Raw genomic sequence first — 16,011 nt, forward strand, 5'->3', positions numbered from 1 at the left:
CATTAAATGCTGCCTTAAATACTATGCAAATACTGCCTTAAATACTGAACAAATGCTGCCTTAAATACTGCACAAATGCTGCCTTAAATACTGCACAAATACTGCCTTAAATACTGCAAAAATGCACCCTTAAGTGCTGCCTTAAACACCACCTTAAATACTGTGTTAAATACTGCCTTAAATACCACTCGAAATACTGCTTTAAATTCAGCCTTAAATGCTGTGTAAACACTTTCTTAAACAGTGCGGAAATATTGCCTTAAATATTGTAAAATATCTGACAAACGCTGTGCTTACTGCACTGTGTCATGCATCCTGCATCGTGCGGCTAAGGATCAGGAGATGCAAATGGGGTCGTGTCCATGTCAATTATAGCAGGTGTGATGATGCTTTTAACATGCAACTGACAGTACAGACACACACATGTTCAACACGTCACATGAGTGGGCAGCGTTTGGTTGATGGGTGACTAAATCCAAGGGGTCAGTATCTGTAATCACAGGGTGTATCTATGATTCTGTATCTGTCTGCCTGTGGGGCCTGTATCTCTGTGTCTATGGAGGCTGTATCTGTGTGTGTGGAGCCTGTATCTGTTTGCCTGTGGGTCCTGTATCTGTGTGTGTGTGTGTGGAGCCTGTATCTGTTTGCCTGTGGGTCCTGTATCTGTGTGTGTGTGTGTGGAGCCTGTATGTGTGTGTGTGTGTGTGTGTGTGTGTGGAGCCTGTATCTGTCTGACTGTGGGACCTGTATCTGTGTGTGTGTGTGTGTGTGTGTGCGAACGGGTTTACCTATCCTTATGGGGACATAATGTCCCCATAACGTGATAAATATCTGTTTTTTTCCCTTATGGGGACCGGTTTCCTGGTCCCCATAAGGGAAAACTCTATTTTATAAAAATCAGTGACTGCTATGAAAAAACTAAAAATGCAAAAACTCTTGTATTTTGTTAGGTTACTTATGGTTATGATTAGGGCAGGGTAGGGGTTAAGGTTGTCATAGTTAGCGTTAGCATTTTTCCCATTGAAATGAATGAGCGGTCCCCATAAGGATATGTATACCCTACAACAGCGTGTGTGTGTGTGTGTGTGTGTGTGTGTGTGTGTGTGGAGCCTGTATCTGTCTGACTGTGGGACCTGTATGTGTGTGTGTGTGGAGCCTGTATGTGTATCAGTGTCAGTGTGTATCACTGTGTATCAGCATGCATCTGTATCAGTGTCCGTGTGTACCTCTGTGTGTTTATCAGTGTGTGTCAGTATGCATCAATGTGTATTAGTGTCAGTGTGTATTAGTGTGTATTATTGTGTCTCAATGTATCAGTGTGAATCAGTGTATCAGCAAGTATCAGTGTGTATTATGTCAGTGTGTATCAGTGTATCAGCATGTATCAGTGTGTATCAGTGTATCAGCATGTATCAGTGTGTATTATGTCAGTGTGTATCAGTGTATCAGCATGTATCAGTGTGTATTGTATCAGTGTGTATCAGTGTATCAGCATGTATCAGTGTGTATTATGTCAGTGTGTATCAGTGTATCAGCATGTATCAGTGTGTATCAGTGTATCAGCATGTATCAGTGTGTATTATGTCAGTGTGTATCAGTGTATCAGCATGTATCAGTGTGTATTGTATCAGTGTGTATCAGTGTATCAGCATGTATCAGTGTGTATCAGTGTATCAGCATGTATCAGTGTGTATTGTATCAGTGTGTATCAGTGTATCAGCATGTATCAGTGTGTATCAGTGTATCAGCATGTATCAGTGTGTATCAGTGTATCAGCATGTATCAGTGTGTATTGTATCAGTGTGTATCAGTGTATCAGCATGTATCAGTGTGTATCAGTGTATCAGCATGTATCAGTGTGTATCAGTGTATCAGCATGTATCAGTGTGTATTGTGTCAGTGTGTATCAGTGTATCAGCATGTATCAGTGTGTATTATGTCAGTGTGTATCAGTGTATCAGCATGTATCAGTGTGTATCAGTGTATCAGCATGTATCAGTGTGTATTATGTCAGTGTGTATCAGTGTATCAGCATGTATCAGTGTGTATTGTATCAGTGTGTATCAGTGTATCAGCATGTATCAGTGTGTATTATGTCAGTGTGTATCAGTGTATCAGCATGTATCAGTGTGTATCAGTGTATCAGCATGTATCAGTGTGTATTATGTCAGTGTGTATCAGTGTATCAGCATGTATCAGTGTGTATTGTATCAGTGTGTATCAGTGTATCAGCATGTATCAGTGTGTATCAGTGTATCAGCATGTATCAGTGTGTATTGTATCAGTGTGTATCAGTGTATCAGCATGTATCAGTGTGTATCAGTGTATCAGCATGTATCAGTGTGTATCAGTGTATCAGCATGTATCAGTGTGTATTGTATCAGTGTGTATCAGTGTATCAGCATGTATCAGTGTGTATCAGTGTATCAGCATGTATCAGTGTGTATCAGTGTATCAGCATGTATCAGTGTGTATTGTGTCAGTGTGTATCAGTGTATCAGCATGTATCAGTGTGTATTATGTCAGTGTGTATCAGTGTATCAGCATGTATCAGTGTGTATCAGTGTATCAGCATGTATCAGTGTGTATCAGTGTATCAGCATGTATCAGTGTGTATCAGTGTATCAGCATGTATCAGTGTGTATTGTGTCAGTGTGTATCAGTGTATCAGCATGTATCAGTGTGTATTATGTCAGTGTGTATCAGTGTATCAGCATGTATCAGTGTGTATCAGTGTATCAGCATGTATCAGTGTGTATTATGTCAGTGTGTATCAGTGTATCAGCATGTATCAGTGTGTATTGTATCAGTGTGTATCAGTGTATCAGCATGTATCAGTGTGTATTATGTCAGTGTGTATCAGTGTATCAGCATGTATCAGTGTGTATCAGTGTATCAGCATGTATCAGTGTGTATTGTGTCAGTGTGTATCAGTGTATCAGCATGTATCAGTGTGTATTATGTCAGTGTGTATCAGTGTATCAGCATGTATCAGTGTGTATTGTATCAGTGTGTATCAGTGTATCAGCATGTATCAGTGTGTATTGTGTCAGTGTGTATCAGTGTATCAGCATGTATCAGTGTGTATTGTATCAGTGTGTATCAGTGTATCAGCATGTATCAGTGTGTATTGTGTCAGTGTGTATCAGTGTATCAGCATGTATCAGTGTGTATTATGTCAGTGTGTATCAGTGTATCAGCATGTATCAGTGTGTATTGTGTCAGTGTGTATCAGTGTATCAGCATGTATCAGTGTGTATTATGTCAGTGTGTATCAGTGTATCAGCATGTATCAGTGTGTATTGTGTCAGTGTGTATCAGTGTATCAGCATGTATCAGTGTGTATTGTGTCAGTGTGTATCAGTGTATCAGCATGTATCAGTGTGTATTATGTCAGTGTGTATCAGTGTATCAGCATGTATCAGTGTGTATTGTATCAGTGTGTATCAGTGTATCAGCATGTATCAGTGTGTATTGTGTCAGTGTGTATCAGTGTATCAGCATGTATCAGTGTGTATTGTATCAGTGTGTATCAGTGTATCAGCATGTATCAGTGTGTATTGTGTCAGTGTGTATCAGTGTATCAGCATGTATCAGTGTGTATTATGTCAGTGTGTATCAGTGTATCAGCATGTATCAGTGTGTATTGTGTCAGTGTGTATCAGTGTATCAGCATGTATCAGTGTGTATTGTGTCAGTGTGTATCAGTGTATCAGCATGTATCAGTGTGTATTATGTCAGTGTGTATCAGTGTATCAGCATGTATCAGTGTGTATCAGTGTATCAGCATGTATCAGTGTGTATCAGTGTATCAGCATGTATCAGTGTGTATCAGTGTATCAGCATGTATCAGTGTGTATTGTGTCAGTGTGTATCAGTGTATCAGCATGTATCAGTGTGTATCAGTGTATCAGCATGTATCAGTGTGTATTGTGTCAGTGTGTATCAGTGTATCAGCATGTATCAGTGTGTATTGTGTCAGTGTGTATCAGTGTATCAGCATGTATCAGTGTGTATTATGTCAGTGTGTATCAGTGTATCAGCATGTATCAGTGTGTATCAGTGTATCAGCATGTATCAGTGTGTATTGTATCAGTGTGTATCAGTGTATCAGCATGTATCAGTGTGTATCAGTGTATCAGCATGTATCAGTGTGTATTGTATCAGTGTGTATCAGTGTATCAGCATGTATCAGTGTGTATTGTATCAGTGTGTATCAGTGTATCAGCATGTATCAGTGTGTATTGTATCAGTGTGTATCAGTGTATCAGCATGTATCAGTGTGTATCAGTGTATCAGCATGTATCAGTGTGTATTGTATCAGTGTGTATCAGTGTATCAGCATGTATCAGTGTGTATCAGTGTATCAGCATGTATCAGTGTGTATTGTATCAGTGTGTATCAGTGTATCAGCATGTATCAGTGTGTATCAGTGTATCAGCATGTATCAGTGTGTATCAGTGTATCAGCATGTATCAGTGTGTATTGTATCAGTGTGTATCAGTGTATCAGCATGTATCAGTGTGTATCAGTGTATCAGCATGTATCAGTGTGTATTGTATCAGTGTGTATCAGTGTATCAGCATGTATCAGTGTGTATCAGTGTATCAGCATGTATCAGTGTGTATTGTATTAGTGTGTCTCGCTCTCAGTGTGTAAAAGTGTGTTTAACTGGTCAGTGTTTGTGCGGCGCTGACCTGCGTTGGAGTTCAGCTCCTCATTCTCCGATTCTGTGCCGTTCTGGCTGCCCGTGCTGTGCAGGTTGTTCATGGCCATCAGCTTCATCTTCTGCAGCTTCATGGCTTCTGCCATGGCGGCTGCTGTCAGCCCTGGGAGGAGGGGGAGAGCAGGGGTGTTAGGAGGCACAGGGCAGTGGGGGAGAGCGCATGCCCCCCAACACACACACACACACACACACACACACAGTCCCCTGCTGTAGTGCCCCTGAATATTTCATCACCATGCTCTTCTTCTGTCCACGACACTGAGGGATTTCACTCTCACTGCACCTGCATTCTTAAGAAATTAAATTAATTATGTTTGGATTATTGCTTACTGGAAATAAGGCCACACTCCACGCAAAATGACCCATAAAACCATGTGACTTTTTCCCCGGCAAAAATCATAACCATCCGGAACATTTTACTAACTACGCTAACCGCTGAACTGAAACGGTAGCGATGACTGTAGAAAAACCCCCGTTTAAGGTTACTGTGATGTCATATTTCAAACATTATTTGCAGGACCATCCTAACATTGACATCAGAAAGACACCAGCTCCCTCCTGAGCCCCCAATCCCCCCCCCCCACCACCAACCCTCTAAGATCTCATCTCCAAAGTAGGGGGGAGACACCGTCGTCAGGGAGCTTAGCACGACACCATCAGCTTCCTCTGGGGAAGCCCCACCTACAGGCCTCTCCTCCGTACCACTCAGCTCATGCCGCAATCCAGAGCCGCAAGCCATCATCACTTTGCCCAATTAAGCCAATAATTAATTCAATTAAACACCGGAGGACTACATTAAGCGATTCATTAAGCAGAGGTGTGATGCCTCACTGTGTACGCAGAGGGTGATCTAAATTCCCAGCAAATCAGGACAAAACGACACATTTTTCCCCTCGAATCTTGAGACAGAACATGTCACCTTGCTCTAATTTGTCATCGAAATTGCCTCAAACAAAATACAAAATTCTGAAGAAAAAAAAAAAAGAGACACACATCCACTCTGATTCGACGCTAAGAAGGGGAGCAGCTGAAGCCCGGCAGAGCTGGAATCCATGCTGCAAAGCTCCTAACAGAAGTGTCTCTGCTGGTGTTTTCCATTCCAGAACACAAAGCAAAGCAAACAGACCTGTAAATTAGACGAACTTAGGAAAATACAGGCGGGAAGAGCGAAAGGGTGGGAGGGCACAAGGCCTGGGGGGGGCAATTAGAGTGCCCTCCTCCACAAAAAAGCAACGGCACATTTTTCCACGCCGGAACCCGCTCCATCGGAGCGCGCCCAACAAAGCAGGCGAGATGTTTTCACCGGCTACGTTTAAACAGAACGTCACCGTGATTGATTCATTTTATTATGAGTTAATTTCACAGCCCTAATCCACAGACTGTCGAGCGCACATCTGTCGCGGTTTCCGGGGGAAACTGGAGCTTCACGTCAGGCACTGGATTAGGCGTCACCACGCAGGCCAAACACGGGGACGGGAACGAGGACACGCACGGTAACCTCGCAGCGACTGCCAAGAAGATTTCGCAAATCTATTTGTACAACAGCACCGGCTGCGGGACCCATTATGAGAATGCAGGCAGGAGATACTGGGACACAGGAATCAGGAATACTGCACCAAGGTATAGGTCAGCAAGGTCTCCGAGGGTAACAGACACGCCTCACTGCCTGTTCAGCTCCTGTTCATGTTCATTAACGTTCAGTCTTGGTTACAGCATTTCTATGCTTATTCTGGGCTTTAGTGTTAAAATATTTTCATGATCACAATCATCTTCACAATCCTTCATGAGGACTGCATAATCAGAGTAACTGGAACGAACACCTGAACATGTGTGTGTGTGTGCGTGCACGTGTGTGTGTAAGCGTGCGTGTGTGTGCGTTCTTACAAAACTAGCAACAAAAGAGCAAAATTAAAGTAAAAAAAAAAATCCAGGAATACAATACAAGACTTAATGAGAAATAATATTTTCCCAACCCAACCTTAGCCCTGCCATTCATTTCTGTGGATGAACAGAGGATCAGAACGCAAATCTCTCATGAAATATAATCATAAACAGAGGATCGGGGTGAATCCGTGGTGAAACATCGCTGCTTATTTTCCCCGGTTCCTCATGGTAACTTTGCTCGCTGCAAGCGCTGGAGTAAGGCCTTGAGGGGATCCTCTGGAGTAAGGCCTTGAGGGGATCCTCTGGAGTAAGGCCTTGAAGGGATCCTCTGGAGTAAGGCCTTGAGGGGATCCTCTGGAGTAAGATCTTGAGGGGATCCTCTGGAGTAAGGCCTTGAGGGGATCCTCTGGAGTAAGATCTTGAGGGGATCCTCTGGAGTAAGGCCTTGAGGGGATCCTCTGGTGTAAGATCTTGAGGGGATCCTCTGGAGTAAGATCTTGAGGGGATCCTCTGGAGTAAGGCCTTGAGGGGATCCTCTGGAGTAAGATCTTGAGGGGATCCTCTGGAGTAAGGCCTTGAGGGGATCCTCTGGTGTAAGATCTTGAGGGGATCCTCTGGAGTAAGATCTTGAGGGGATCCTCTGGAGTAAGGCCTTGAGGGGATCCTCTGGAGTAAGATCTTGAGGGGATCCTCTGGAGTAAGGCCTTGAGGGGATCCTCTGGAGTAAGATCTTGAGGGGATCCTCTGGAGTAAGGCCTTGAGGGGATCCTCTCATACGCAGAGCTGTTACTCCAACATGGACACTGGGGTGTGAGGGGCCGGTGTCTCCCTGCCCATCACCAATCGGGATTAGCGGCCAGCCTTCAGCAAACGGGTCTCGAAGAGGACGGGCGAATCCCTCCAAGGAAAAAGCTGACAGAGGGCTGATTGTGTGCATGCGTGTTCTCCCTCGCTGTAATATGAAAGGTGCTCCCTGCAAACAGGCCCCGATCAAACCCCTGTCGGTAATTGATGTTTGGCTAAAGCCATAACCCCGGGAAGTGGCGTCCAGGGGCCAGGAAGGGGCCCGCCTTGAAGGGGGCTAATCTCTGTGCATTGTTTGCCTTTCATATAACACTTCAGAGGTGGCCAGCGCTACAAATTTTTTTTTTCTGGCCTCTAACTCAACGTTGGGTGATGACCTGGGGGGGGGGGGGGCAGAGTCACCCATCTGCGCCTTCTTCAGTCGCATGACCGGATCACGGGATTCCTTCTTAGCCCAGCCGAATGCGCTTACACTGTCCAGACAACAGAGGTGCTTTGTGCGTTCCTCTCCGCCCTCATATCCTGTCCGATCCAGCGTCCGTCTTATTAAAGAAGGACACGCTGTCATGGTCGTTCTAATCAGCTCTCCCCTTTCCTTTGATTCACCGATTTATTGGTTTTAATTAAAATCCCAACTGTAAAAACAAGCCGGCTCCCAGTGGCGGCGGTCCCCCTGTCTCTGGTTACCGCGAGCAGCGTGTGAGGCGTTTATTTGCGCTCTCCTCATGGGGCTTTGGGGTGCTTCGGCTGTGGTCTACCTGCCAGGTCACGTGTAGCACCTGAGAGTAAGGCAAGAGTTTGTACGGCGTGACTGAGGCCAAAATATTCAGCCTTTTACACACAGAAAAATTATTACATTAGGAATTAGAAAACAAAGAACTAAGAAGTGATCTCACTGACGGCAGATAAATTCATATCATTGATTTAAAGGTCAGAGGTCGCTGGGTGAGAACCTCTGTGATGCCCCCACAGTCCAACCCACTTTATCCAGTCTATCCTGCCCCCCACCCTGTAGTGTGGAGGATCGACGTGCAGGTCAGCAGGAGCACACAATAAGTGAACCAAAGGGTTTTCCGTCATGGAGGGGACTGGGACAGGGTAGCCTGTCAGGCATCCGGCCACAGGGCCCCCAGCACCCACCTGTGCTGGAGACAAACGAGGCTGCCCCCCCCCAGCACTCGTTTGTGCTTGCGATAGAGCGAGCGAGACCCCGAGGGCCAGGCGGGCGATGATAAGGGGGGGGCCCTCTCTGCTTGGAGGCCAGGCCCACAACCGTCTGTTACACGCCTCCCTTTCAGCGGAAGGGCAAGCGAATGCTTTTCTCCGTGCTGACAGCGTGTCCTCGCACAGTATCAGATTAGTAGGCAGGAGAGGGTCCGCCTGGGTGAGGCAGAGTCTGCCTTTTATTTGCGGCAGAATAAATATTACGTTCCCATTCTACGTTTTCAAGTAAGTTGAGATTGCGGGAAGGACAAAGGGGGGGGGGGATTGCGGGTGGGTGGTGGGGGGGTATATTCGATTCGCCTTTGGAATTTCCGAACAGCAGAAAAGGGACAAGGGGTGTGTGGGACAAAGAGCGATGGCTGGGAGGTGTAATTGGACTCCGTCTCCGTAGCGAGAGACACGCAGGGATGTGGCGGAAGCGGTGAATGAGGCGAGGAGACACCCCCAGGCTGGTTGCCATCCTGGGGGGGGGGGCTGAGGGGGAGGGCCACACAGCTACTGAATATGAGGCACTGTGGCAGTCAGAGTGCATGGAGAGGCCAGCACTGGGGGGGTTCCATGTTTCCCAGAGTCACTTCACACATTTTCGGCCAATGGTTTAAGATTTTGTTTACTAACTGGCCAATGAGGAGACATGTTACTATGATTATGCCCCCCATCCAACAGAAAACATACAACCATGGCCCTTATATAGCCACAACCTTTTTTGTCAAACATACAAGTGATCAAGTTCCATTTTATGACCACACCCACTTTCCAGCAAGCAAATGCCTGGCCACGCCCCTTATATGACCATACCAACATTACAGTAAATGTATGGCCACACCGCCTTTATGGCCACACCCCCTTTCCAGCACACAAATGCCTGGCCATGCCTCCGTTTAATGGCCACACCTCTTTCTAGCAAACACCTGGACACGCCCCCTTTAATGACCACACCCCTTTCCAGCAAGCACCTGGACACGCCCCCTTTAATGACCATCCCCTCTTTCCAGCAAACACCTGGACACGCCCCCTTTAATGACCATCCCCTCTTTCCAGCAAACACCTGGACACGCCCCCTTTAATGACCATCCCCTCTTTCCAGCAAACACCTGGACACACCCCCTTTAATGACCATCCCCTCTTTCCAGCAAACACCTGGACACGCCCCCTTTAATGACCATCCCCTCTTTCCAGCAAACACCTGGACACGCTCCCTTTAATGACCATCCCCTCTTTCCAGCAAACACCTGGACACGCCCCCTTTAATGACCACACCCCTTTCCAGCAAACACTGGGACACGCCCCCTTTAATGACCACACCCCTTTCCAGCAAACACCTGGACACGCCCCCTTTAATGACCACACCCCTTTCCAGCAGGCACACACATGGGTACCAGCAGGGGGCAAAAGTGTTACATACAGCAAAATTAATTTGCCAATAGCTGCAAAAAGCACAGGCCCAATGTGAGCAGACGACCGCTGCTCTTCCCCGTCTGCGGGCCGCTTCCTGAAAGTCACGGCGCCTTAAACAAGGCTGAGAAGGCTCTAATTAGTCTTAATTAAGTCAGATATTAATTCCAAAGTGTGCCCTTATTAGAGCACGGAGAGCAGAGGAAGGGGGAGAGGCAGCCCGCCTTCTCCCTCGCCAACACGGAAGCATCGGGATCTGGGAACGACCCACTGGGGGAGTCATGGGGGCCACACAGAGGCAGGTCCTCATCCCCACGGAGAAAAACGTCACAGCAACCTCCCCCGATTCATTAGCATTTAGCCTCTACTGCCATGTGGAAAGCCAGACCATCCGACAGCGTTGTCTTCAAGGAAGGAGGAATCGCCATCGCTCGTTAAGGAACCATTTCCCGGCAAAACTGAACATTGGCGGGTAAACAGAGGCTCCCGAATCACGCCGCTCACTAGCCTTAAGAAATGAGCGTGGAGACAAAATATTTACAGAGTTGCGTCCAAACGTTTCGCTGGATGTTTATTCCGGCCTGGAGAGCTTCTGCTTTTCTGGCACGTTTTTCAGCTTGGATTCGTTATTAAAGCCAAGCCAAAGTCTAATGGCGTCACACCTCTGGGGCCATAAACACGTCTGGCTCAGTGTTTTAACAGCGCGGTGAAGCAGCAGGTCGATGTACTGGCTTCACAGCCTTCAGGGTAGCAAGCAGCTCAGCAGACAGACAGACAGAGTAAAGTTGTGCAAAAATAAATTAAGAAAAGGTGTAAGTGTGATATCATGACAATCTAAATGTCACAATGGCATGAGACAAGTGATCGGGGCTAATCGATGCCCCGCCCATCAGCCGATGGCTCTGTTCCTTCAGCTGGGGCCTTCAGCAGTCGGGGGGCCGTGGGGCTGCTGTCATTAGCAGCCACGGCGGGGGCTCATGGTCTAATATCACGTGGAGGTGAAATTACACAGCAGCGAGACGCTCCTCCTATCAGAGGGGAATAAGCCGTTAATTAACTCGCTGATGCAGCACTTGCATCCTGTTTGTCCCAGCCCTGCCCCGGGGTAATTACCCCACATCTCCACAAGCTGCTGAGGAAGGCCATGCTCATTCCTGTGCCTGGGGCAGGAGGGCTGGGCCTGACTAATATCACTGGAGGCGTTTCAGAGGACAGGGACGTGGGTGGGGAGGGGGGCAGTGGCACCAATAAAGCCAAGAACCAATCAGCCCACCCCAGCACACAGAGGTCTGCCTTTTGGAGCTTGATTCACCCACTTCTGAGAGTGAGGTGCATCCAGGCCTGCACCCCACCCCCAATCCAAAGGCACCTCTTTAACCCTGCGGTCTCACAGGCAGGGCCACTCGAACCCGCGCCAGCCGACTCTCAACAGCCATGCAAACAAGCGGAGAGGGTCAAGCACAACAGGAGTTTGCTCAGCGAGCAGAAAAAGTGCGGAGAGCACCCCCACCCCCTGTGCCTCTCTCTCTCTCTCTCTCACTCTCTCATTCCTATGTTGTTTTTTAATTAAACAAGAAGCATTTTTTGGGCTGTGTGACTTTTCCCTCTCTGGGCTACATGTCCACTAACAGCACAGCAGCGGCGTCTTTTCCGGAGCTCAGACCTGCTCTCCTGGAAATACGTCAGGCACAGCGACGGGGCTCTTTAAATCACGACGGCCTAAGGTGAATTTTCCCCAGGTGAGAAAGCCCCCCCCCCCAATATTCCCAACACCTTTTCCAGGGGGGTGTTTCTTAGTCCACTTTGCCCTTAACTAATCACCTAATCCAATTTCACAATTCAAATGCACCCCTCCCCCCCCCCCAAAAAAAGAAGGCTCTACGGAACCGGCAGCCGATTGGCCACCTGACGGCCGATGTTGCATCATTCCTCGTTAGCCCTGATTACTGTCTTTACGAGGGGCGCACAGCAGCTTTCAAGGGTACCACGGCCTGGATTCCGGCTGGGGAGGGGGGGGGGGTGTCGTCTTCCCATCTGAAGTCGTGTGGAGAGACAGAGACACTTCCCACAAGAAGCAGCTCAATCGGCCCACCTGGCTGAAGTGAGTGGACACTCAGAGCCTGCTCCTCTGTGCAGGGAATGGGGGGTTTACCCTCACCCGAGCTCAGGATGGGGAGGTCTATCTCTGAAGTATTTACACAGCTCGCCTCTCGATTCATTTCCATAAGCAGGGGCCGTGCAGTGGGGGCAGGGTGCCTCACGGGAGATTTATTGGAGGGTTAGACGTGCCGTTTGCAGTAGGAGTCACAGGAAAGGGGCAGTGCAGTATTCCAGCCGGGGGGGGGGGGGGGGGGCTGGCATTTCCCCGTTCACCCGAGCTGTTTGCAATATGAGTGGCTCCTGCACTCAGCAGGACGATCTGGGCCCAGACAGGCAGCGCGAGCCCTACTGGCCCCAGAGACACAGCCGGCGTCCTGTACTCCTAACATCGGGCTTCTCCTTAACCCCAGTCTCCGTCGGACAAAGCCTCGTTCGTGATAAACGTGCTCAGCAGCCATAACAAATTAAGCAATAAAGTAAAAATGGCAAACAGAGACGCTTTACGGGAAGAGGCCTGGCTTTCTCCAGACTGCCGCTCGCGTCCTCGGCCCTGCAGGCCCCACCGCCATCGACCCGTCTTATTAATTCCATTAATTACAGGAGAACAAAGATTCCACCTCCTCAACGCTTCAAAGGCCATGTGCCGCGCGGATCATTAAACGGACCCCCCAGCTCTCCTGTTTACCGCCGCCATGCCGCAAAACAACAAACAGGCCGCACTCTCAACCTTGAGCCCCCGCTCCCATCTGCATTTGCGACCCCCCACCCCCTGACCTTCCCTCCCCCTGGCCGCGTCGGCAGAGTGGGAAAACAAAGCAGAATCCCTCTCCGCCTCCACCCACACCAGCCCAGGGATGTCGCACCTGAGGCGAAGGGGAAACAGAGCCAGCAGCACAACGCAGTCTTTGAAAAATAGGCCCCACTCACCATGTCCACGGCCTGTTATTCACTCACCGTTAATTAATTAAGTGTGAGGTTGATTATTGGAGTTGGGGAGCACCTGTGAACTTCCCCTCCCCACACAGGCACACATACACCGACATCCACACAGACAGACGCACACAGACGCAAGCCTTCATTTTCTTGGGCAGGAAAATCAGAAAAAACATAAATCTGTGTATATCTGTCAGCTCCTGATGAATAAACCCAAGAAAGCACAGAACCACAAAACAGCGCTGAAAAGCAGGAGAGAGTGTTCAAAGCCTACTTCCAGTCTGACGCTTGGCCTGCTTCTGCTCCTACTCCTGGCCCACTCTCACCTCGACGCCCAGCCTGCTTTGCACCGACGCCTGGCCTGCTGCCGCCTCAATGCCTGGACTGCTCCTGCCCTGACTCCTGGCACACTTCTGCCTTGACGCCCGACCCGCTCTCACCCCGACGCCGAACCCACTTCTGCCTTGACGCCCGACCCGCTCTCACCCCGACGCCGAACCCACTTCTGCCTTGATGCCCGGCCCGCTCCCGCCCCGACGCCGAACCCAATTCTGCCTTGACGCCCGGCCCGCTCCCGCCCCGATGCCCAGCCCGCTCCTGGCCTGACACCCAGCCCTCTTCTGCTGTGACGCCCAGCCACCGGTGACATGCCTAATGGCCTAGCGTAGGAGGGTATATCCTGCCAGAGGGTGTCACTATGGATCAGTGGCTGGGGAGAGGGGGGGGGGGTTCACCACAATGGGAGGGGCGGGAAGCATCAAAGAGACAAATCCTGAGCATTACAGAGACCAAGTGGCTTTACATTTACAAAAAGCCTGTTTAACCGCCATAAACTGCACTAAAGTGAGCAGTGCAGGGAAATGCTGCAACATTGGTGTGTGTGGGGGGGGTTTGGGGGCCAGAGCTTGGGGGCCCAGTAGGAGCCAAAATGGAGTTTGTGAAAAAAGCAGTTGGGAGTGGGGAGTGCAGAGGCAGACCAGGACTCACGGGCATTCGGGGGGGGCGGCTTGTGGGGGGCTGATATCTGCTCTCCGCGGCTGAAGGGTAACCTTTGCTTAACCTTTCGCATGTTGAAAGTGCATTTCTACGCAGACTTATTAATTTGGACAAGGTCACCTTTTTCATTTTAATACCAGATTAGCATGAGCTAGATCATGAACTGTGATGTGGGGGGGGGGACGCAGAGCGGAGTCGGCGGGCGGAGGGACGGGGGCTTCTCCGGAAAGAATGTGTGAGGCTTTTATCGACTCGCTATTGACATGATGTTTCTTTAAGGAGGGGTAGCGCTCGGCCGCAAGCCTTGCTGAGCGGAGCGGCTGTTGCTATCCTGCCGGCGGTTCATAACGGACACGCAGAGCCTCTCACTCCTCCAGCTGGGAATCTGTGATGGAGCGGAGCTTGTAAAGTGAAGGATGTGTTAAGGTGCTCCTTCGGGGGGGCAGCCCCCACAGACCCACACAGCTCTGCTTATCAGCTTGCGCTTAACTGGCTTACTTGGCCCCCGCCCCGTGGCGGTGAGCTTATTTCTGTGTCAGCGCCGCTGAATGGGGACCCGCCTCCCTCGTCGTGTTCGACAAGGCCTAATCCACCCAGCAACAGGGAACGCGCCTTAATCCCGGGCCCCTGGGGGCCGGCGCGGGGCCCGAGATGCCGGGGCGGGGGTGGCGGATTTAGCGGCACTAATCTCGCCCCCCCAAGTGCGGCTGGCCTGATTTCGGCGCCGGTACCTCTAAGTGGTCCCGGGGAGCGGGTGTGTGGCCTGCAGCGGAGCTCGGCGCCATCCTGAATGCCAGTCACTGACTCCAAACTGTCACTCAGCCGCCACTGCCGCTAATTAAGGCGCTAATTATAGTACTAATGCTGGCAAGCGGCAGCATGGTAAAGGGGACATGCACAACTGACAGACAGACAGTGCAACTGACAGACAGACAGTCCAACTGACAGGCAGACAGTCCAACTGACAGACAGACAGGAAGACAGACAGAAATACAGACAGTCAGGCAAATTGATAGATAGATAGATAGATAGATAGATAGATAGATAGATAGATAGATAGATAGATAGATAGATAGATGGATAGATGGATGGATGTCAGTATTCATAGAGTACTGATATTAAGAGATTATTCGTCTTTAAAAGCTGCAGTGGTACGCCACTGATAGGGGCTTCCCAGGTGCTGAGCCCCCCCCCCCCCCCCAGGGCAGAGGCGAGCTGCTGGAGTGGTGCATGCTCCAGAGAGGAGCTGGGGGGGCTCTTATTGTAAGGTCTTTATTTTACAGATGCATGCTCATCACTGGAGCCCCTGAGAGCGTGTATGACAGCGCCGCTTCCAAGACAAATTAAAGGCCCCCCTCACCCCCCACCCAGCTCCGATCTGTCATTAAATGTGGATTGGGGGCCACCTTCCTGCGCGCATGTGCTTGGTTTGGGGCCGCTGTGGCCATGCATGTGGGCATGGGGCCCATTATTGCTGCCGATTACAGCCCAGGGGCCACTCACGGGGAGGGAGGGGCTGTGTGGAGTTGACAAACCAGCCGGATTGGGCCCCCATATTTCAATCACTTTTAAATCCAAGTGCAGTACTAAGATGAGCAGAGGCAGGGCAGGGCGGGGCGAGGTGGGCGGGGGCCGAATCCACCCAACACTTTGCTTTCGGCCGGTGCGATAAAGTGTGTGTCACATTTACAGACACAGGAACCTCAGGCATCCGCTTGTGGTTCTTTGCTTGTGCATAAATATGGTCGCTTTCTGAAGGCATCACTAATAAAAGCCCCAATATGGTTGATTAACTTAAAAAAACGACCAAGGCTACAGGTTAAGTGCCAGTTCACAGCCATTCTAAACCAACACTACACCGACCAATCAATTACTCTGAAAGGAGACATGTGACCCTCCGGCCTGAAGCCCGGAAGCAGGAATGTAAACGATGCCACTTGATTTGGGGA

The 16,011-nt window shown here is 49.5% G+C and overlaps 1 protein-coding gene across 2 annotated transcripts in view; it reads right to left on the bottom strand.

Annotated features, from left to right (window-relative positions):
• dacha (dachshund a) overlaps positions 1-16,011 on the bottom strand; it is a 130,360-nt gene that overhangs the window by 54,018 nt on the left and 60,331 nt on the right. For both annotated transcript variants that reach the window (XM_023841733.2, XM_023841732.2), the window contains exon 3: positions 4,698-4,829. In XM_023841733.2, coding sequence (XP_023697501.1) covers positions 4,698-4,829 — 132 coding nt within the window. The remainder of the gene's footprint in view (positions 1-4,697; positions 4,830-16,011) is intronic.

The sequence above is a fragment of the Paramormyrops kingsleyae genome, chromosome 24, assembly GCF_048594095.1.
Source record: "Paramormyrops kingsleyae isolate MSU_618 chromosome 24, PKINGS_0.4, whole genome shotgun sequence".
In the NCBI taxonomy this organism is placed as follows: Eukaryota; Metazoa; Chordata; class Actinopteri; order Osteoglossiformes; family Mormyridae; genus Paramormyrops; species Paramormyrops kingsleyae.